At 37.8% G+C, this 23,554-nt stretch overlaps 1 protein-coding gene across 1 annotated transcript in view; it reads left to right on the top strand.

The window, feature by feature from the left end:
• The window catches only part of TAF2 (TATA-box binding protein associated factor 2), a 71,523-nt gene that overhangs the window by 19,960 nt on the left and 28,009 nt on the right, over positions 1-23,554 (top strand). The window contains exons 10-13 of the mRNA XM_017882937.1: positions 12,802-12,995; positions 14,669-14,808; positions 17,513-17,582; positions 19,537-19,646. Of these exons, the coding sequence (XP_017738426.1) occupies positions 12,802-12,995; positions 14,669-14,808; positions 17,513-17,582; positions 19,537-19,646 (514 nt within the window). The remainder of the gene's footprint in view (positions 1-12,801; positions 12,996-14,668; positions 14,809-17,512; positions 17,583-19,536; positions 19,647-23,554) is intronic.

Genomic DNA, 23,554 nt, shown 5'->3' with positions numbered 1-23,554 from the left:
CGCTCTGTCGCCCGGACTGGAGTGCGGTGGCCGGATCTCAGCTCACTGCAAGCTCCGCCTCCCGGGTTTACGCCATTCTCCTGCCTCAGCCTCCCGAGGAGCTGGGACTACAGGCGCCCGCCACCTCGCCCGGCTAGTTTTTGTATTTTTTTTTTTAGTAGAGATGGGGTTTCACCGTGTTAGCCAGGATGGTCTCGACCTCCTGACCTCGTGATCCGCCCGTCTCGGCCTCCCAAAGTGCTGGGATTACAGGCTTGAGCCACTGCGCCCGGCCAAAAACTCACAATATTTTAAGAAAGTTTATGAATTTGTGTTGGGCCACATTCAAAGCTGTTCTGGGCTGTCTTGAACAAGCTTGGTGTAGATAGTCTATATGTGTACATAGTCTATATGTCATAGTAAATATATAAAATACTGGATAATAGTAGACACCTTTTAGTTATCTTTCTCTAAGTCAGACACTTAAAGTTTATTTATTTAATAGACATTAATACTAGGTTTTGATGATACTGAGAAGAATAACTTATGATCTTTCCAGGTACTTAATCTGTAGTGAAAGAAATATACAAAAGATCAATTTTTTTTTTTTTTCGAGACTGAGTCTCACTCTGTTGCCCAGACTGGAATGCAGTGGCGCAATCTTGGCTCACTGCAAGCTCCTCCTGCCAGGTTCACGCCATTCTTCTGCCTCAGCCTCCCCAGTAGCTGGGATTATAGGCACCTGCCACCACACCTGGCTACTATTTTGTATTTTTAGTAGAGACAGGGTTTCACCATGTTAGCCAGGATGGTCTCGATCTCCTGACCTCATGATCTGCCCGCCTCAGCCTCTCAAAGTGCTGGGATTACAGGCATAAGCCACTGCGCCCGACCAAAAACAGTATTTTTAGTAAGATAAGTATTATGACATTAGGTTAACCAACCTGCTGAGGAAGTGCTTGGAAGGATTAACCCAAATTAAGGATGGGGAAGCCAGAAAAGGCTTCCTGGGAAAGGTTGAATCTAGAGAGAGCTGTAAGTTGATGAGGTGAAAGGACAGGAGAGGAGGAATACATGGTCAATTATAGTATCTTAAAAGTACAGAGAGGGAGCTTTTTGAATTTGAGAGGTTTCAAGAAGATCATTATTTTAGAAGTTATTTTATTTTATTTTATTTTTTTTTTTTTGAGATGGAGTTTCACTCTGTCGCCCGGGCTGGAGTGCAGCGGCCGGATCTCAGCTCACTGCAAGCTCTGCCTCCCGGGTTTACGCCATTCTCCTGCCTCAGCCTCCTGAATAGCTGGGACTACAGGCACCCGCCACCTCGCCTGGCTAGTTTTTTGTATTTTTTTTAGTAGAGACGGGGTTTCACCGTGTTAGCCAGGATGGTCTCGATCTCCTGACCTCGTGATCCGCCCGTCTCGGCCTCCCAAAGTGCTGGGATTACAGGCTTGAGCCACCGCGCCCGGCCTAGAAGTTATTTTTATAACTTTTGGCATATTTCTTGAAAATGGATCCATCTTCCTCATATTTTTACTTACCTTGTAAGATGTGAATGTCTTAACTCCTACTGTAAATCCAGTTTCTATTATTGTATAAATTATATAAGTACAAAGAGGATATAGATATAAATTTAACCCTCTGTAAGTCTAAGAAATCTGAGAGAGGATGGTAGGGAGTAAGAATGGTGAGAAAGGGTTGGGAAAATAATTGTAGCCTTGAAGAAATGAGGGATTGATTTAGAATTTAGGAAGTTATGGAAAGTATATCAACTTTTAACTTGGAACTTATCAGCAAACTGAGCTCTTCAGACTTCTTTGTATTTTTTTTTACATAATAGAAATGGTAGTGTATTATAAGAAAAGCTTTAGCACAGTGCTATTTGGAAAAGAATAATCTACTTATTAGATAATTGTGCTGTTTAATTTTGTAGCCAACTTGTGCTATTATTTCTTCTCCTATCTTTTAAAAAAGGAAATTTTAAAGAAAGGTAACCATAGGTTTTTTTTTGTGTTTTGTTTGTTTTTGAGAAAGTCCAAGGTTGCTTTTTCAATAATGATGTTGATTCTCATGTTCACTTATCCAGTGCTTAATATGTTCTTAGTACCATAAGTGCTTTTCCTGTATTTTCTTATTTTAAGTAATATTATTATTATTTGAGATGGAGTCTCTCTCTTGTCACCTAGCCTGGAGTGCAGTGGCATGATCTCGGCTCACTGCAACCTCCACCTCCTGGGTTCAAGTGATTCTTCTGCCTCAGCCTCCTGAGTAAGTGGGATTATAGGCTTCCGCCACCACATCCAGCTAATTTTTGTTATTTTTAGTAGAGATAGGGTTTCACTATGTTGGCCTGGCTGGTCTTGAACTCCTGACCTCAGGTGATCGCCCACCTTGGCCTCCCAAAGTTATGGGATTACAAGCGTGAGCCACCACGCCCAGCCTTATTTTAATTAATATTATTATTTTATATTATGTATATTTTAACATTTTATTTTGTTTTAGATTGAAGGGGTGGGTAAGTCTGCAGTTTGTTACATAGATATATTACCTAATGTTTGGGTTTGGACTTCTAGTGTACCCATTACCCAAAAAGTAACCATTGTACCCAATAGGTAATTTTTCAACCCTCACTTCCATCCTAGCCTCCCCTCTTTTGGAATTCCCAGTTTCTATTATTTCCTTCTTTATGTCCATGTGTACCCATTGTTTAGTTCAGAGAGGATATGCTATTTGATTGTCTGTTTCTGAGTTATTTCACTTACGATAATGACTTCCAACTGCAGTCATGTTGCTGCACAATACTGTTTTGTTTTTTGTGACTGCATAGTACTCCATTCGGTATATATGCTACATTTTCTTTGTTCATTCCAAATTAGATTGTTAATTTGAGGTCTGTCTTTTTGATGTAGGCATGTAACGTAATAAACTTTACTCTTAGCATTGCTTTTGCTGTATCCAAGAGGTTTTGGTATGTTGTATCTCTATTTTCATTCTTCTTTTTTATTAGTCTTGATTTTATAGCTTACCCAAAGGTCATTTGGGATCAAGTTGTTCCGTTTCCATTTGTTCATGTAGTTTTGAGAGTTCCTCTTGATATTGATTTGTAATTTTATTACACTGTGGTCTGAGAAGATACTTGATATGATTTTGATTTTTTTGAATTTATTGAGATTTGCATTTTGGCCAAGCATATAGTCAATTTGGGGGAGTGTTCCAAGTTCAGATGAGAAAAACGTATATTCTGCAGTTGTGGGTAGAATTATCTGTAAATGTCTGTTAGGTCCATTTGGTCTAGATTCTAGTTTAAGTCCAGAGTTTCTTTGTTGACTTTCTGCCTCAATGACCTGTCTAGTGTTTTCAGTGGGGTGTTGAAGTCCTCCACTATTATTGCATTGCTGTCAATCCCTTCTTAGGTGTAGGTGTTGTTTTATGAATCTGGGTGCTGCAGTGCTGGGTGTGTATATAATTAAATCTTGGTTTTGTTTTAAACTTTGTCAGTATGTAATGCCTTTCATTTTGTTTCTTTCTTTCTTTACTGTTGTCAGTTTAAAGTCTGTTTTATCTGATGTAAGAATGGCTACTCCTGCCCGGGCACAGTGGCTTATCCTGTAATCCCGGTGCTTTCGGAGGTCGAGGAGGGCAGATCGCTTGAAGTCAGGAGAACAAGATCAGCCTGGCCAATATGGTGAAACCTCGTCTCTACTTAAAAATACAAAAATTAGCCAGGTGTGGTGGTGCATGCTTGTAATCCCAGCTACTCAGGAGGCTGAGGCAGGAGAATCACTTGAACCCAGGACAGGGAGGTTGCAGTGAGCCGAGGTTGCACCACAGCACTCCATCCTGGGAGACAGAGCGAGAACCTGTCTCAAAAAAAAAAAAAAAAAAAAGAATGGCTACTCCTGCTCACTTTTATTTTTCATTTGCATAGTATATCTTTTTCCATCCCTTTATTTTGAGTCTTTAGGTGTCTTTTGTCATTAAGGGGATCTCTTCTAGGCAATAGATAGTAGTGTCTTGCTTGTTTTTTATCCAGCATGCCATTGTGTATCTTTTTTTTTTTTTTTAAGAGACGGAGTCTCGCTCTGTCGCCCAGCCTGGAGCGCAGTGGCGTGATCTCAGCACACTGCAACCTCCGCCTCCCAGGTTGAAGCATTTCTCCTGCCGCAGCCTCCTGGGTAGCGGGGACTACAGGTGCATACTGCCACGCCCAGCTAATTTTTTGTATTTTAGTAGAGACAGGGTTTCACCATGTTGCCCAGGCTGGTCTCGAACTCCTGAGCTCAGGCAATCAGCCCTCAGTCTCCCAAAGTGGTGGGATTACAGGCGTGAGCCACTGTACCCAGCCACTCTATATCTTTTAAGTGGAACATTTGTGCCATTTCTGTTCAAAGTTAATATTGAAATGTGAGGTTTTCTTCCTGTCATACTGTTGTAGGTAGTTGCCTTGGAGTCTTAATTGTGTAATTATAGGATCTGTGAGCTTTCTGCTTGCATGTGCTTTTATGTTAGTGAGCATCATCCTTTCATTTCTATGTTTAGAACTCCTTTGAGCATTTATTATAGGTCTGGTCTAGTAGTGATGAATTCCCCTTGATTTGCTTGTCTGGGAAAGACTTTATTTTTCTTTCATTTATGAAGCTTGGTTTGGCAGGATATCAAACTCTTGGCTGGCATCTTTTTTCTTTAAAGAAGTGAAAATAGACCCCAATCTCTTCCCGTTTATAAGGTTTCTGCTGAGAAGTCTGATGGGATTTCCTTTATAGGTGATTTGACACTTCTCTCTAGCTGCTTTTAAGATTTGTTCTTTTAAGTTGATCTTGGGTGGTCTGGCCCCTATATGCTCTTGTGAGATTTGTCTTATTTCATTATCTCCCAGTCGTTATCTGGATTTCTTGTCTGGATATCTATCACTGTAGTGAGATTGGGGAAATTTTCCTGAATTAGTTCCTCAAATATGCTTTCTAAACTTACTACTTTTTTTTTCTACCCCAGGAATGCCTATAAGTTATAGATTTGGTCACTTTATGTATTCCATATTTCTTGAAGACTTTGTTCATTTAAAAAAAAATTGGGGGCTGGGTGCAGTGGCTCATGCTTGTAGTCCCAGCACTTGGAGAGGCCGAGATGGGCGGATCACTAGGTCAGGAGACAGAGACCATCCTGGCTAACACGGTGATACCCCGTCTCTACTAAAAGTACAAAAAATTAGCTGGGCATGGTGGCACGTGCCTTTAGTCCCAGCTACTTGCGGGGCTGAGGCAGGAGAATCGCTTGAACCCAGGAGGTGAAGGTTGCAGTGAACCGAGATGGCACCATTGCACTCCAGCTTGGGGACAAGAGCAAGACTATGTCTCAAAAAATAAAAATAAAAAATAAAAAAGTTTTGACTGGATTAATTCAAAAGACCAGTCTTCAAACTCTGAAATTCTTTCTTCTGCTTGGTCTAGTATGTTGTTAAAGCTTTCACCTGTGTTTTGAAATTCTTTAAGTGAATTTTTCATTTCCAGAAGTTCTGTTTGTTGCTTTTTAAAAAATACATCTATCTGGTCTTTCATCTCCTGAATTGTTTTTCTAGTTTCTTTGTGTTGGTTTTCAACTTTCTCTTGCGTCTCATTGGGCTTCCTTGCAATCCATATTTTGAATTCTTTATCCATCATTTCAAAGTTTTCATTTAGGTTAGGATCCACTCATAAGAGAGCTAGTGTGTCACAATATTCTGTTTCTTCATGATACTGGAGTTGTGCTCATTCCTTCTCATCTGTAGCTGTTGTCACTTCGATTTTTGAATTTACTTTCATTTGGATGGGACTCCCTCTCCCCTCCCACCTTGAGGGTGCGACTATAGAGTATGTTGGGTAGGGTATTTTCTTTTGACTGGGTTTCTATTGTATTGGGTTATGCAGTTCAGCCTACAAGCCAGTAGGTGGTGCTTACAGGTAAGAGCCAGCTGTGGTAAAAGCAGATGGGTGTGTACTTGATGTTTGTTTACTGTGTGGTACTCTTTTTTTGTTTCAGCCCTGATGGGGGTGGCTGGTGAAGCTTAGTGAATGCACTGAAGTGTCTGCGGGAGGGCTGCACTAGCTCCAAGTCTTAGGCAGGAACGTGATCTCTTTCCCTGTCACACTCTTGTTCTGGGGCTCATAACCCTCCATGCAGATACACACTGTCATCTGTCTCCAGGCCATAGTATAAGTGAGAATCGCAGAAGACACCTCTCCCCCTGCTCTCCCCTGGAGTGGTTTCATGCTGGAACTCCTCACTCAGCCCAATACAGACAGCTTTGTGGCTTGCCTGTTCTCCAGTGTGGTATTGCTGCTGCTTTGAGCAGAGAGGGGAAAGGGCTCCATCTTTTGGCACAAGCAGGTGGGTGTCAGCTGTGGTGCTGTCAGCTGACTGGGTCAGCCTAAGCCCAGACTTGATGGACCTAATAGACATTTATAGATTATTCTATCCAACACCTGCAGAATATGTATTTCTCCTCTGTACGTGGAACATTCCCCCAAATTGACCATATGCTTGGCCAGAAAGCAGATCTCAGTACATTCAAAAAAATCAAAATCATATCAAGTATCTTCTCAGACCACAGTGGAATAAAATTAGAAATCAATACCAAGAGGAAAAAATAAGGAGTTTTTCAATAGGTAGAGGAAGGAGAAAGGTGCCCTGGGGTTAAGAACACATTAACAAAAGTACAAGAGGCATGAAAATGCAGTGTGTTAAAGGAGGAGAAAAGTTAGTGGTGCACCTTCATGTTAAAGGGGTACAAAGCTGGAGGTAGTGGACTGGACAAGGCAAACCTCCAAGCCCAGAGCCTGTAAATGGCCTGCTCGATGGTATTGTATGGGAATCCTCAGGCAGTAACAGCTGAGTTGGTGGCAGAACATGCAGGCGGTGGGAACCCCAGGGTTGATCACAGGCCTGTCAGCATGGGCTCTCAGAAGGGCTCCAGCTGGCAGCTGAAACGGTTGGGTGGGAGCAGGGTGGCCATGCTGCTGTTCTTTCGCTGAGGAAGGTGGACTCCCTCAGCTGGAGCAATGGAGGCTGGCTGCTGTGGGATGCGTGACATGCTTGCACTTCCCTTTTGTAGGAGTGGTGGTGTATTTCGCTGCTTGGGGACATGCAAACATGCTCAGCCTCCCCCTCTCTCCCTGGCCTTGAGGTGGCAGTGTGGCATCTGTGGTGGCCTATGGTGGTGACAACTGCTGTGGCAGGAGCCAAAGGGCAGGTCCCTGGCTTCTTGGGGCTTGGCTTTCACAACACTGGACCACAGCCAAAATATACATGCAGCGGCAGGGCGACTGTGCTGTGGACCCAGCGCTGAAGAAGTGGGGACCTGTTTAGCAAAGAGTAGCTGAAGCAGACTTTCTGCCTGCTCCTCTCTACTGTGCTGCCGTATCTGTCTTTGGGTTGTGTGAAAATGCTGGGCTTGCCTGCTCCTTCCCTGGTGGGGCAGTAGCAGCTGGCACCTGACTGCTCAAGGACCAAAGCCTGTGGGATTCCACGTAGACTCCAGCAGTCTCTCTACAGTCTCCAGGCAGCTCTCTGTATTAGACTGGAGGCCTGAGGGGCCAAGAGGACTTGGCTCCCTGTGGCTAGGATTGTAAAAGTTCTTAGTAGAAGTGTGGAACCCCAGGGATCTCTCACTCACTCATCCTTTCCCCACAGCAGGGAGCTTCTTCCAGCTCCACACTTGCCCTGGTTCAGCTGGCTGCCACGCTTTGCTCTCCTCTGCTTTCCATGATTCCCATTGCTTCTCTGATGAATTCCAGCATGCCCTCTTAAGATGATGATAGTTGAAATGCTCATATTTACTTGCTACTTCGATTCCTGTCTGTGAGAGAGGCTCCCAGTAGTTGCTTCTAACCAACCATCTTGAACCAGAACCTCAGTGTTAATATTTTATATCACTATTTCTATATTTTTATTTCATTTTAGATACTTTTCCTCCACAAAGTTTTATCAATCACATTATAAGAATTGATGAGATTGGAAGGTAGTCCTATATCCCCCTGTTGTCAGTGGCTGTCAGTTCTGTCTCGTATGAATTAAATTTGTGGAGGCTTACTGAACCAGAAGATACATGCAGGTGTGTGCACATATGTGTATGCGTGTAAATCAGAAAGCATGTGTAACACTTCTTTAAATGATTCTGAGAGCTCTTCTCTACCCTATTTATATACTTTTCCAGAAGAGGTTACTATATACCTACATATATCATATATCTTCCATCAGCAACTTTTTTTGTTATTTTTTTGAGAGAGAGTCTTGCTTTGTTGCCCAAGCTGGAATGCAGTGGTACGATCTTAGCCCACAGCAACCTCTGCCTCCTGGGTTCAAGCGATTCTCCTGCCTTAGCCTCCCGAGTAGCTGGGATTATAGGCATCTACCACCACACTCAGCTAATTTTTGTATGTTTAGTGGAGATGGGGGTTTCACTATATTGGCCAGGGTAGTCTCGAACTCCTGACCTCAAGTGATCCACCCACCTCAGTCTCCCAAAGTCCTGGGATCACAGGTATGAGCCACCGTAAGTCTTCACTGGTAAGCAAAACTTCCATAGACTATCCAGCCTTATTCATGCTTTATGATGTAAAATATTCATACCCTTTCATGTCTAACAGGTTTTCTCAACCATGGCACTTGTAACATTTCGGGTTGGATAATTCTTTGTTGTGGGGGTGTCCTGTACCCAGCAGCATGTTTAGCAGTATCCCTGGCCTATACCCATTAAACGCTCATAGCACCCCTTACCTCAGTTATGATATCCAGAAATCTCTCTAGATATTGCCAGAAAGTCTGAGGGGCAGAATTGTGTTGAGAACCACTGATGTGTGGGGATAATATTAAGAAATATATAAGTCGTTTATTACAACAGATTCCTAAATCACTAAGTAGGTGAGCTGAGATAAAGTTGTAAAAATGAATTTATTTGTGAAGTTAAATTGAATGTAATATCATAGTTGTAGTGTATATCACCAAGCATAAGACTTGATTCTTCCTTTCAGCAGCTGTGATACCTGCATCATCTTTTCTGTTTCAGTGTCCTAGTTCAGGCCTTTGCTCTTCTCTGGGCTCCAGAAAAAACTGTGTCATCTTGAGCAAATTACTTAATCTCAGTGTCTTAGTTTCTTCATCTGTTAAGAAAAAGGGTGTTACTAATCGTACCTCTATCTCATAAGGTTTTTATGGAGATTACACAAGATAATATATATAAAGCACTTACAAGAATCCCTCCAGTTATGTTGCCTATCATTAGCAATTGCAACATTATCATCATTCCCAGCTTAATATCCCAATACCTTTCCTCTTAAAATATTGTTGTAGTTAAGCCAGAGTAATCTTTGTAATGGAGCTCACCTGAGTTTCCTTCCGCCTTATAAAAATTCCCTCCTTAAAAATCTTCAAAGACTCTGCAGTGCTTATAAGTAAATTTATGCATGGCATTCAAAAACATTTTGAATGTTGGTGGTCCCAGTCCACCTCTCCAGCTTTGCACATCTTTTCTGTGAAGTTGCATCAGTAACTTCTCTTCCTTGAACACACTGCATTTTCATGCCTCTTGTGCTTTTGTTAATGTTGTCTCCTTAACCCAAGGGCACCTTTCTCCTTCCTCTACCTATTGAAAACTCCTTATTTTCTAAGATCAGTATATCCTCCTGATAGGATGCATTGTTTCATTTTGTTTCGTTGTCTTCACTCCTGGAACAATTTGATTACTTTTCCTGTCTTCTTACTCTTGTTTTCTATTTTGCTTGCAAATAAAATAGTTGTTGTCTTGAAGAAGTCATCTTATCTCTGTGCCTCCAGAACACTTAACAAGTACTAGATGCCTATATTTATGTATTCATTTAGTTGTGTCTGTGTGTCACAGTCACTTTCTCAATCGTTATCTGGCTACTATTTAGGAAGTATTTATCTCCTTTAATCAGAAAGCCCACAGAACTTATTACATTGTATAATAGCAAAAACACAACAATGGAGATAAATTAGATTTAAATTTCCTCTCAATAACCAGATGTTTTATTTCCTTTGAGAACTGTTATACCTGACCTTCTGCCTTCTGGATTTAAAATATGTATTTTAAAATAAAACATTAATTAAAACGTTTTGGTAAGATTCTTTCCTTCCTAGTCTGCTAGTTTATTTTGGCCTTAATTTTTAGTGTTCCTTTTTTCCCCTACACTTGAATTTCTTTTACTTGAAGAAATTAGAATTTAGGATGGTGGCAAATCACATTATATTCAAATGGAAAAGGAAAATGTTTTACACATTATGTCATTTTTTGGGGGGGGGAGTGTTTATATAATTTAATTCCTTTATACTGCTTTCTAATTTGTATAGTGATTTTACTCACCTTAAATTCTTTGAAATGTGCCTATTCCTGTGGTTGAAAGTGTTTGTCAACCCTTGTTTGACAAAAGACACAGAAATTGAGAGTCTAAAATTACACAGGGAATATAATCTGGGAATTGTGCTGTAAGGCCCTGCTACCCATTTGTGTGGTGATGCTTTTAGTATTACCATGTTACCTTATAGCATGCAATTATGCTTGTCATCATTTATGATTTTGTGTGGCACAACTGGTATATTATTAAATTTTATACTTCATTATTGTTGTGGAACCACATAAGGCTCATTATGTTTTCATTTTGAAAAGAAGGCTTATCAGTTTTTATAGTCAGATGCTGTAAATTGAGTAGTTTTATATGACTTAGTACCTCAGAATACTAAGGATAGCATAAACGCAAATAATAACTACAATAGGTAACACTAATAATAACTAAGTTCTTGTGTGTTCCGTGCCTTATGCCAAAACATAGATGATCTAATATCCCCACCAGACCGCTGAAATAAATAGTATATTTATTTATTTATTTATTTTATTTTAATTCTTTTGAGACGGAGTCTTGCTCTGCTGCCCAGGCTGGAGTGCAGTGGTGCAATCTTGGCTCACTGCAACCTCCGCCTCTTGGGTTCAAGCAATTCTCCTGCCTCAGCCTCCCAAGTATCTGGGATTACAGGCATGTGCTACCACACCCTGCTGATTTTTATATTTAGTAGAGACGGAGTTTCACCATGTTGGTCAGGCTGGTCTCAAACTCCTGATGTGATCTGCCTGCCTCAGCCTCCCAAAGTGCTGAGATTACAGGTGTGAGCCACCACACCTGGCCTATTATTATTATTTTTTGAGACAGAGTCTTGCTCTGTCACCCAGGCTGGAGTACGGTGGCGCAGTCTCGGCTCACTTGACGTGGAGTCTTGCTCTGTCACCCAGTCTGGAGTACAGTGGTGCAATCTCGGCTCACTACAACCTCTGTCTCCTGGGTTCAAATGATTCCCATGCCTCAGCCTCCCGAGTAGCTGGGACTACAGGTGCCTGCCACCACACCTGGCTAATTTTTGTATTTTTAGTAGAGATGGGGTTTCACCCTCTTGGTCAGGCTGGTCTCTAACTCCTGACCTTAAGTGTTCCACCTACCTCTGCCTCCCAAAGTGCTGGGATTACAGATGTGAGCCACCACTTCCAGCCTTAAATGCTATTATTGTCCCAGTTTTCATGTGAGAAGATTGAGGCTTATAAAAGTTAAGAGAGTTACCCAAAGTCACATGATTGTTTTCTGTGGCTCCAGTAAACTGAAGCTATAGAAATTAAAATTTCAATCATTATAGTGGTCTGAAAGCAAAACTTTATAGTGAATACTTTTGGGGTATTTTTTCTTTGGTGTTGTTTGTTTGTATGTGCCTTCTTTTTTTTCCTGCCCCGTATTTGAACATAAAAATGTTTAGGGACTGTGCAATATGTGTGTCAATGTGAGCTTCTGCCTCCAAAGTAGAAATCAAAAGGGGGCAGGTATTCTTCTTCCAGTCCCTTGGCAGTTGATGTTGGCACAAAATATTTTCAGCATGCTGATAGAATTCATTTGCTTGCTCCATGTTGAATTTCCCAGGCCACAGCATCTGATTTGCTGAGTATAAATCAAGCCACATCCAGGTCACTTTTCAATAAATTGCTTCTGTGAGAATTGACTGCCATATGGATTAGGATTTGTTTTTTTTTTAAATGGCTTCCTTCTCTTTTCTGCTTCTCTAGCTAGAACTCCTACATTAACCCTCCAGTTTCCTTATGCTTTCCCTCCTATTTTCTATCTCTTTTTTTGCTGAAAACTTTGGGATTTTGTTTTCTATTTTATATTCCAATTTAATTTTGATCCTTATTTCCTGCATGTTTCTTTCTTTTTAAAATAATGTTATGCTATTGGAAGGCATACCTTAATTGATTATTTCTCAGACAATATTAATAGTTTTTAAATTTTTTTGTTCCCTACTGGTTTTCTTTTCCTTGCATTCTCTGTTTCTTCCATGTTGGTTTTTTGTTTTTTGTTTTTTTTTTTTTTTTTTTTTTTTTTTTTTTTTTTTTTTTTTTTTTTTTTTTTGGGGTCTATTTTTTATTTTGATGCTTCCTTCAAATATCTGATGATCATTGCTTGTGTGTTAATATGTTAAAGTATAGCATCGAATTTGAAACTGTGTTATAGCAATACTGTAGTCTCCTTTTAGAAGTATCTGGCTAAGTTACTATAAGAGTACCTGAGAAGTAGTGAGTAGTTATTCAGTAAGCTAATGTATCATTATAGTGAATCTCTTTCACTGTTTTCAAAGTGACCGTATGCAAAAGGTGGAGTTGAATATTTACCAGAGGACTTGCTTTTGTTTTGGGAAAAATTTTATTTTATCTAAAATATAATTGTACAAATTTTATTTTGTTAATTTTGATCAGAAGAGTTAATTTTGTTGTCTTCGCTTAATTTTTCTTTGGCCTAGTTTTCAGATAACTATTATCGTGCAGAAATGATTGATGCCCTGGCCAACTCTGTTACACCTGCAGTCAGTGTGAATAATGAAGTTAGAACTTTGGATAACTTAAATCCTGATGTGCGACTCATTCTTGAAGAAATCACCAGATTTTTGAATATGGAAAAGCTTCTTCCGAGTTACAGACATACCATCACTGTCAGGTATGATTAAATTCCTTACTTTAAACTTACTCTTATAACTATAAAAGAAATTTATTTTCATTGTAGAAAATTGGAAAAATACAGTAAAGTAAAAGGAGAAAACTAAAATTCTGTATGATTCTACCACCCACAGATAAATTATTAGTATTTGGAGAATGTCCTTCTAAATTTTTTCTCTGTTTAATTACATAAATTTTTAATTACTTTAGATTATACTGTATATGTAGTTTTTGTATTGTTTATATCATAAATATTTTCTCATGTCATCACAAATTCTTCATAAGCATTGCTTTGATGTCTGCATACTCTTTTTCTCCCATTGGATTTTGTATAAACATTCTCTATTGTTAGCCTTTTTTAAAGATGACTTTTTACTTTTACCAGCTTTGTATGGCTGTCAAGAAGTTCTGCCAATTTAAGAGTTTGCTAAAAGTTGATTCAAACGTAAACAATTTTAACTTTCCATATAGCGAATATATTACTAAAACATTTGGAGAAAATATTTAAATTATATTTTATGCTAAATACTTCTTTTTCTGAAAACTATTCCTTTTACAAGTATAATGACACTTGTAACTTTGAGTTTGGGAATTTGTTTTCTTTTTTCTTTTCTTTTCTTTTTTTTTTTGAGACCGAATTTTGCTCGTTCCCCAGGCTAGAGTGCAATGGCTCACCACAACCTCCGCCTCCCGTGTTCAAGTGATTCTCCTGCCTCAGCCTTCCGAATAGCTGGGATTACAGCCATGCACCACCACGCCTGGCTAATTTTTGTATTTTCAGTAGAGACGGGGTTTCACCGTGTTAGTCAGGTTGGTCTCGAACTTCCGACCTCAGGTGATCCACCCACCTTGGCCTCCCAAAGTGCTGGGATTACAGTCGTGAGCCACCACACCCAGCTGGAATTTGTTTTCTTTTAACAGAATTTAGATATTAATTTTGAATTTTTATCATTGCAAAAATTTATTATATGTCAGTTAACAACAGGCATATGTTCTGAGAAATGAGTCATTAGGCAATTTTGTTGTTTATGCAAATGTCATAGAGTATATTTACACAAACCAAATGGTGTAGCCTGCTGTATACCTAGGCTTTATGGTATAGCCTATTGCTCTGTTGCTGTTAGGCTATAAAGCTGTATAGCATGTTACTATACTGACTACTGTAGGTAATTGATAACACAATGGTAAGTACTTATATATTTAAACATACCCAAACATACGAAAGGTATGGTAAAAATATGGTATAAAAGATAATAAATGGTACTCCTGTATAGGACATTTATCATAAGATAAATGGAGTTTGCAGGCCTGGAAGCTGCTGTGGGTTTATCAGTGAGTGAGTAGTGAGTGAATGTGAAGGTGTAGGACATTATTATTGTACACTACAGTGGACATAATAAACACTGTGGACTTAGACTACACTAAATGTATTAAAAACATTTTTTCTTCAGTGATAAATTAATTTTAGCTTACTAGACTACCATTGTATATGCAGTTCATCATTGACTAAGATGTCTTTTATGTGGCATGTGACTCTATTACAAAATTGAAGGTGGATTAAAATCACATCAGTTTTTAAATTGATTGCCATAAAGGAATTTCTAATGCCTAGGAAACAAATTGATTCATAATACCTCAATGAAAGTAGTTAACATAACATATTTTTTTCCCTAGTTGTTTGAGAGCCATACGGGTACTTCAGAAAAACGGACATGTGCCAAGTGATCCAGCTCTTTTTAAATCTTATGCTGAATATGGCCACTTTGTGGACATTAGGATAGCAGCTTTGGAAGCAGTTGTTGATTATACTAAAGGTAATACTTTAGAAATACATGCTCTTATCATTTTAGAAAGAAATATTTACTTTTTAAAGCCTGTGTTAGTTATTGGGGTTTTCATAATAGTACAATACAGTTATTTTAATTTAATTCTTGACTCAGTGATTTAGAAATCATCTTTGATAAATGTAGAATTCACATAAGAGTTAATAAATGAGGGAAAGGAATAAAATTATAGGCATCTTTAGCCTTTCCAAGAAGTCAGTGTTCATCCTGTAGCTTTAATTGGATGTTATTTTAGGAAATAGAAGATTTTGGGGAAATTTCTATGAAGGATTCAAGAAAACATCTCACACCTGTGTAAAAATTTGTGTCTGTGAAAGTAGAGAATTAGACATAAACACAAACTTCAGTAGGGGAATTAGGCAAGGCATCATGAATATGGAAAAAACATAAGGCCAAAAAATTGCCAAGAGAAGAATACACATTTTTTTTTTTTTTAATTTAGGGGAGAAAGATACAGAGATGGAAATGTTAAAAAGTCATGAAGAATAGAGCAGGTGGAAGACGAGCAGTAATCCAAGAAATAACAGAATACTCTGGGACTGTGTAAATGAAGCAGACCTACAGTAGTTTCTGATGAAATGTTAATTTTTAAGGCTAAGGGAGGCCGGGCGCGGTGGCTCAAGCCTGTAATCCCAGCACTTTGGGAGGCCGAGACGGGCGGATCACGAGGTCAGGAGATCGAGACCATCCTGGCTAACATGGTGAAACCCCGTCTCTACTAAAAAATACAAAAAAAACTAGCCGGGCGAGGTGGCGGGTGCCTGTAGTCCCAGCTACTCGGGAGGCTGAAGCAGGAGAATGGCGTAAACCCGGGAGGCGGAGCTTGCAGTGAGCTGAGATCCTGCCACTGCACTCCAGCCCGGGCGACTGTGAGTTTCTAGGACTATCAGATGTGTGATGTGTATCAAATGTGTGAGTTTCTAGGACTATCAGAACCAGATTATTTTACAAGGCAAAAGAATAGTATGGCTTCTGAATTCTTTAGAATATGAAGAATCAAAAGACAGTGAACAAATGGCTATGTCATTATTAGGGAAAATTATGCCCCAAGATTTTCTCTGCCTTGCCAAAGTTGTGTTGCTCATGGAGCCTTGGAGAATTAGAAATGCATCTCTTATGTAACATTCTTAAAAACATAACTCCCAAAGATAATTTTCAGCTGACCTGGATGTGAGTCAAAATAATAACTCAAGACTAGTGAAAATGTGAAATGAAAGAACTGGTGATGAATAACTATGCCTGTCAAATACTTAAGCTTAAATATTTGTTAAACTGGTTGTAAAATTTAATGTGTATTTCAAAAATAATTTTAAAAAATTATGAAAATAGAGGAAACATGTAAATGTAATCTAAGTCTAAAATTCCAGATTCTAGCACTAAAATATGAGAGGAGTAAAAAACTTAAAGTACGCTAAACTTTTGTCTGACTGTGGAAGGAGAAGAAGGACTGAGAGAAGTTCTTCAGTAGATACTAGTCCATTTTTAAGTAGGGAAAAGTATACTCAAATCTTTGTAATTTTTGGTAAATTTCTGTAGAAATACTTGTTTACAGTCAGAAAATAAAGAGTAATAACAACATAATGTGTATGTTCTTATGTGTTGACCTAACTTCAAAAAGGACTGTCATTTGTGCTTCCTTTTTATTGAAGGTTAAAATATCCTTTCCTGTTAGAAATAATTATGAAAACAGTGATTTTGTTGTTAAATGTATTTTTTGGCATGAAAGAAAATGTAATCCTGTATCCGTCTCCATTTCTGTGTTGACAAATTTTGAGATCCACCAAATATGCCATTGTTGCCAGTCTTTCCCAAGATGTATGAATGGTTTTTAATGTCTCGTAAATATGAGTAAGATTTTATGAACTTGTACTACCTGAAATGAAATAGAATACTAATATTAGGATTTTCAAAAGAATGCTAAACTTTAATAGATATAATTTAATTGTGAAATATGAATCTACACTTCACTTTTGTTCATGTCTAAATGTGAACTATGAGTTTAGACTTCATGTTTTGTTAAATTGTAAATTTAAATATTGATACTCAAGTTAGAAAATGGAAGAAATGAAAAGTATTGCGAATAAAATTCTGAAGACGCAGCTTTTCAAATTATGAAAGCAAAACTTGTTTGAAAAGGTGAATGGAAATAGCTAGTCATTTTATGTCAACTATATTCGCAGCACTATTTTTGTAACTGCCTTTTATATTATGCTTGAAAAGTAAAACTGTTCTTTAGTATTAAATGGAAGAAACCACTTGGGCAAAAACTATATATAATATAGTTGAGATACCATTGAGTGTCAAACCTCTCCATCATTTTAGGCATCTAGGAAAACAATTGTATTTAAACAGATTTTGTCCAGTTAATCATCTGTAATTTAGGGTTCTTAATTACATCTTGCTTTATGTTATGCTTGCCATTGGTTTGAACTTTAGTAAAAAAATATATTCTTGATGCAACTTTATGTCTTGGCTCTAATATGTAGCTTGATACTTATAAAACTTACAAAGTGGCCCATTGCATAAAAATGTAAGAGCTTACCTATAACTTTCAACTATGATTGAAAACTCAGCTAAGGCACAGTCCTAAATATTAAATGTAAACTCCCTGCTTATCACTCATTATTCATTATTTTATTTGGTATAATTAACAACAAATATATTTTATTTTCAGTGGACAGAAGTTATGAAGAACTGCAATGGCTACTTAATATGATTCAGGATGACCCTGTACCCTATGTAAGGTTAGTTTATGTGCTATGATGCTATGATATTTTGTAAGTCCTATAATGAACTGAGTAATTTCAGATTAAGCATAAAATGCTTGTTTATGATTTTTGAAAATATGGGAATATCTTTTGCATTTATTCATGTCCTTTTTTAATTTGATTTTCAACATAAATTTTTTTGAGATGCAGTCTCACTCTGGCCCAGGCTGGAGTGCAGTGGCATGATCTCGGCTCACTGCAACCTCCGCCTCCCGGGTTCAAGCGATTCTTCTGCTTTAGCCTCTCCGGTAGCTGGGATTACAGGCATGCACCACCACACCTGGCTAATTTTTGTATTTTTAATAGAGACGGAGTTTCGCCATGTTGGCCAGGCTGGTCTCGAACTCCTGGCCTCAAGTTATCCACCTCCTTGGGCCCCCCAAAGTGCTAGAATTACAGGCGTGAGCCACTGCGCTCAGCCAAAAAAAAAGTAATAATAATAAAATAAAATAATTATTAGCAGACCTTACTTGGCATTTAGAGTAATTTGGGTGACTTGGAAAGCAGCCAGACAGAAACTTCACTTTTCTTCATCAAGCAAATTAAAAGTATAACAACTTAAAATGCAATAAAGAGCAAACTCACATTTTGAAATATGTTATTTACCTATATTACTGATCGGCTCTTACAAACGGAGTATGAGGCCTGAAGGAGAGGAATTGTGTTTATATATAAAGATGAAAATATGGATATGAAATATCCATAAATATTTATATCCCCATTTATATTACCTATCTGTAAATTGCATTCTGTAATTACATTTCACTTTTATTCTTAAAACCCTTCAGTAGTCTTATTTTACAGAGTCTTAAATTTCAAAGCATAAGAGGATGTTAACAGAATCTACATCTTTTAGGTTTACAGACATTAAATTGCAGCCAAAAGGGGTTAAATTATTTACAATCTGGCAGTTTCACTTTTCTCCCATCTCTTTCTCAATTACAAATCCAATTTGATGTCTTATTACTATCAATTAAATGTAAAAATTTCCCCAATTCACCTTCTTTAAAGTTTTGCCAACCTCCATAAGAATTACAACCCAATTTCTTTCTCCCTCACTTATATCCAAGCATTGCAGTTACTCTTAGTAATTTCTCGAACCTGGTCCTAGAGCTGATGTTGATGCTTTCATTAAACGCTAGATTACTGCAGTAGGTTTCTTCTCCTTTCTTTTCTCTAGCCTTTAATGGTGTCTTCTACTCATAGCAGTGGATGTTTTCTTTTCCAAATTTTGTTTTCATTGCATTGCCCTATATTTTAGAGAACTCCATAATATGTTCAGGTAGCCTCTCATATGAGATAAAAACTCCCAATAGTGGAGTTTAAATGTTACCCTCTATTAGGATACTCTTCTCAACCTCAGCTTGTTTTAAGGAAAACTTTTTACAATCTTTATATTTAAAATACTTCTGCACATTTCCATGTTTTACAAATATACTATAGTAATCACATATATGTTCATTTTATTATCTCGAATATAGACTTATTGGTCTATATATAGATTTTTTTGCTCTGTGTTAAGATTTTTATACTTACCAATCATTGTACATATATCTAAGCAGAGTGGAATGTTCATTTTAGAAAGTGGGATGGGAAAGATTGGTTAGGATTATGTGGAGTCAGGTCTTAGAATATCTCATCACACAACAAGTTGATTTTAGAAAGACCAAATCCACCAGAATTTTTTAAAATTACTCTCTTATCCAAACCCCAGAGTGTTTCAGTGAAAAAACAAGTAGTAAATATTCAGGATGTGACATGGTGTCTTTGGAAATTAAACTAAATAAATGCAAAGCTAGATTTAAGAGAGAAAGTGATAAAATAGGAAGGAGAAACTACAGATAATTTTTCAATGTTTATGGTGTCTCCTACTCATAGCATCTGTCAGTAAATGGTCAGCAAAAAATTAATTTTTTTTTAAATCTTTCAGGCATAAGATTCTCAACATGTTGACTAAGAACCCACCATTTACTAAGAACATGGAGTCTCCCTTATGCAATGAAGCCCTGGTAGATCAACTTTGGAAACTTATGAATTCTGGTGAGAGAGCAGTGATTTAAATTTTTTTTATTATTATTATTAGCGTAGTTTGATTTTACAACAGGTTTTCAATTCAGTAGCATTTAGAACTAAAGTTTAAAGTTGAGATTTTTTTTTTCTTTTAAGTAGACTATCACACCTTCACAGTGGTGGCTGTGATAACATTTATTAAGGATATACTCACTTTACTCCATAGGGTGGTTGAGGAGACAAAAATATTTATTTATATGAAAGTGTCAAATGGTTAAGGTGCTATAAACATCAGCCTGCAAAGTATTATTGTTATTTCAGAAAGTTACAAAGGAATGAAAAATGTCTTCTCACGTCTTTTCCTGACCATCTAGTGGCCTTTTCCAGAGGTAACCAATTTCTTGTGTATCCTTCCAGAGGCAGTCAGTGCATATAGAATAACATACAGACTGTATTTTTTCAAAGTACTTACTGTTATTGTTCTGTACTGTGGAGATCATGATATCTCATCACAGTTTTTATTTTTTAATTTATTTTTATTTTTTTGAGATAGAGACTCTGTCGCCCAGGCTGGAGTGCAGTGGTGTAATCTCAGCTCACTGCAACCTCCACCTCCCAGGTTCAAGTGATTCTTCTGCCTCACCCTCCTAAGTAGCTGGGATTACAGGCATGTGCCACTATGCCTGACTAATTTTTGTATTTTTAGTAGAGACAGAGTTTTACTGTGTTGGCTAAGCTGGTCTCAAACTCCTGACCTCAGGTGATCCACCCTCCTTGGTCTTTCAAAGTGGTGGGATTACAGGCGTGAGCCACTGCACCCAGCCTTGTCACAGTTTTAATTTACATTACTTGAGTGAGGTCAAGAGCTAAGAAACAGTGCTTAGGAGTGCTAGCTCTGGAACCATTTTGCAAAGGGTTGAATTTATTGTGTGATTTGTCTGAACTGTTGTCATTTGTAAAATGTAGGTGATAATGATACCTACTTCAAATCGAATTAAATTAGTATTTGTAAAACACAGTGTCTGGCTCATATTGAATACTCAAAAATGTTATACTAGCATAATGATAGTTATGCTTCTCATATATTTGAGCTATTTGTATTTCTATTTTTCCAGGTTATTCATATTCTTTGCCATTTTATTTAATTGAATTATTGATTCTTTTCTATTGATTTATAAATGTGTATATTTAAAGAAAAAGTGCCTTATGTCTGTGATAGGTTGAAATTGTAATAATGGTTTTGGTTTAAAGATTCAATCAAAAGCTAAGCTGAAATGTGTTTTGCTTAAAGATAGCAAGAGTTGTTGCAGATAGATGTGGATATTTATGCAATTTTTTTTTTTTTGAGACAGTCTTGCTCTGTTGCCCAGGCTGGAGTGCAATGGCACGATCTCAGCTTGCTGCAGCCTCCGCCTCCCAAGTTCAGGCGATTGTCCTGCTTCAGCCTTCCAAGTTGCTGGGATTACAGGCGCCTACCACCATGCCCAGCTAATTTCTATATTTTTAGTAGAGACGGGATTTCACCATGTTGGCCAGGCTGGTCTCAAACTCCTGACCTTGTGATCCACTGCCTCAGCCTCCCAAAATGCTGGGATTACAGGCGTGAGCCACCACACCTGGCCTATCCAAATATTTAAAAGTTTTGAGTATGTCACTTTATTTGCTCTTTATAATATTGGAAAATAACTTGTCCTACCTGTCTCATTAGTAGCTACTTCACTGACTCACAATTAAATACCAAATTTTAATTCTTTTATTTTATTACTTAGTTCACTAATATTGAGATGTTAAGTGGTTGCATAACTTCTGTTTTTCGGTTTCATAATAATAGTGCAATACCACCAAGTAAAGACACCATAGTAGATATTTATGTGAAATATAATAAAATTGAAAATAGGATGAACCTTGTCCTCAAGGTCTTTAGAAAACAACACATAAAACCAGTTTATACTAAAATATTGCTTATTTTTTTCCTAATGTTTTCTTTAATCTCTGAAAGAATAATTGCTGCTTTTTTTTTTCTTTCTTTTTTTTGAGACGGAGTCTTGCTCTGTCACCCAGGCTGGAGTGCAGTGGCCGGATCTCAGCTCACTGCAAGCTCCGCCTCCCGGGTGTACGCCATTCTCCTGCCTCAGCCTCCCGAGTAGCTGGGACTACAGGCACCCACCACCTCACCCGGCTACTTTTTGTATTTTTTAGTAGAGACGGGGTTTCACCGTGTTTGCCAGGATGGTCTCGATCTCCTGACCTCGTGATCCGCCCGTCTCGGCCTCCCAAAGTGCTGGGATTAGAGGCTTGAGCCACCACGCCCGGCCTAATTGCTGCTTTTTACATAATGTTTTATATTTGCTACCTTTGGCTACCTTAAAAGATATTATTATTTGTGCTATTTAGACCCAGGGTATTAACACGTAAGTTCAGGAACTTATAAAGTTTCATTCTACAGTTCATATGTGGCAGTAACTCTGCTGTATTGAATATCTTCTTAACCAGAATACACGATTCCTTGATCATGATAAGTTACAAATTTGAAGAAAGCATAGTGAAATATGAAAAATCCTTTTATTATTTTCTAAAGAAGATGTTTTGGACAAAATATGTGTTCAAGATTAATGAGACAATTTTTATAAAACATTTGAAGCTCATTGGAAGGTTTGATTATACAAATACAAGTTCTGGCTGATGTTTAGTATTTAATTTTGATAGTGTGCAGTGTAGTACAGTTCTGCTTTGGTTTAAAATTCTCTGCCAATATCTAAACCAGTGAGATCAGTGAGGCTATAGTCATAAACAGTTTATTACTCAGTTTTTCAGATTTATAAATGGAACAGTATGAACAATGGGAGTGGCATGAATAATTGGGAGGGTTAAAAAAATGTTTTTCTAGAACATTGGACAGTAGATAGTGAAGATGGACAAGAGAGAATTGTCATTTCCTTTCCAAGTCTGAACCTTTGGGATAAATGAATGAATCTGACCTAAGAAATCCTTCTTTTATTTGATTAAAAAATAATCAATGGTAAAAGTAATATAATCATGTTACAGAGTTTATCTGAAAAAACTACAAAGAAAGGAAATATTACATAATTCTGTTACATCAACACTATTAAGATTTGGGTATATTTGGCCTTTAGGAAAAAATAATTGTGTGTGTGTTGTGTTACATAGTTATAGTTGAAATAAAAGTTTTAAAACAGCATTTTACCATGAGAATTTTTCACATTGCTATATTCTTAATGGTTATTGTTTTTAGAAATGGTAGTGAGGGTTCATCAATAACAAAAGGAGCTAGAACATCATCTAGGTCCCCAAATCCAGTGGAACCCTGCCTGCTCCTCATTTTGGGGCTTCTGGGCTATCTGGTCACTTGAAATAAGCATTATCTGGGAAACAAAAACTGTGGACAATGCAGATGTAATTATATTCATTTATTTCTCTCTTTCTACAAAGTGGATTTGAGGTATACTGACTTCACCTAGTTACAAAATTTACTGAACCAATTTAAAATATATAGGAGAGAATATCATGGCTATTCAGAAGGATCATCTTATCATATACTTTTGAAGAATTAGAGTTTGTTTTCTTATTCTGAAGAATCAGAAACTTTTCAACAAGAGAGAGAAATTGTGTTTGGACTTATAGAAGCAGGATTTTAAAAATTGAAATCAATTTGAGAGTGAAACAGAATGATACTCATGACTTTTAAAAATTCATATGCCATTCAGTTAATACTAGTACTCATTTTAGAAATATTCTAGGGGAGGCCGGGCACAGTGGCTCAAGCCTGTAATCCCAGCACTTTGGGAGGCCGAGACGGGCGGATCACAAGGTCAGGAGATCGAGACCATCCTGGCTGCCACGGTGAAACCCCGTCTCTACTAAAAAATACAAAAAAACTAGCCGGGCAAGGTGGCGGGCGACTGTAGTCCCAGCTACTC

This window comes from Rhinopithecus bieti, unplaced genomic scaffold, assembly GCF_001698545.2.
Source record: "Rhinopithecus bieti isolate Rb0 unplaced genomic scaffold, ASM169854v2 scaffold_788, whole genome shotgun sequence".
NCBI classification, from domain to species: Eukaryota; Metazoa; Chordata; class Mammalia; order Primates; family Cercopithecidae; genus Rhinopithecus; species Rhinopithecus bieti.
The sequence above is the reverse complement of the archived record's forward strand: the minus strand, read 5'-3'. Positions and strand labels throughout refer to the sequence as shown.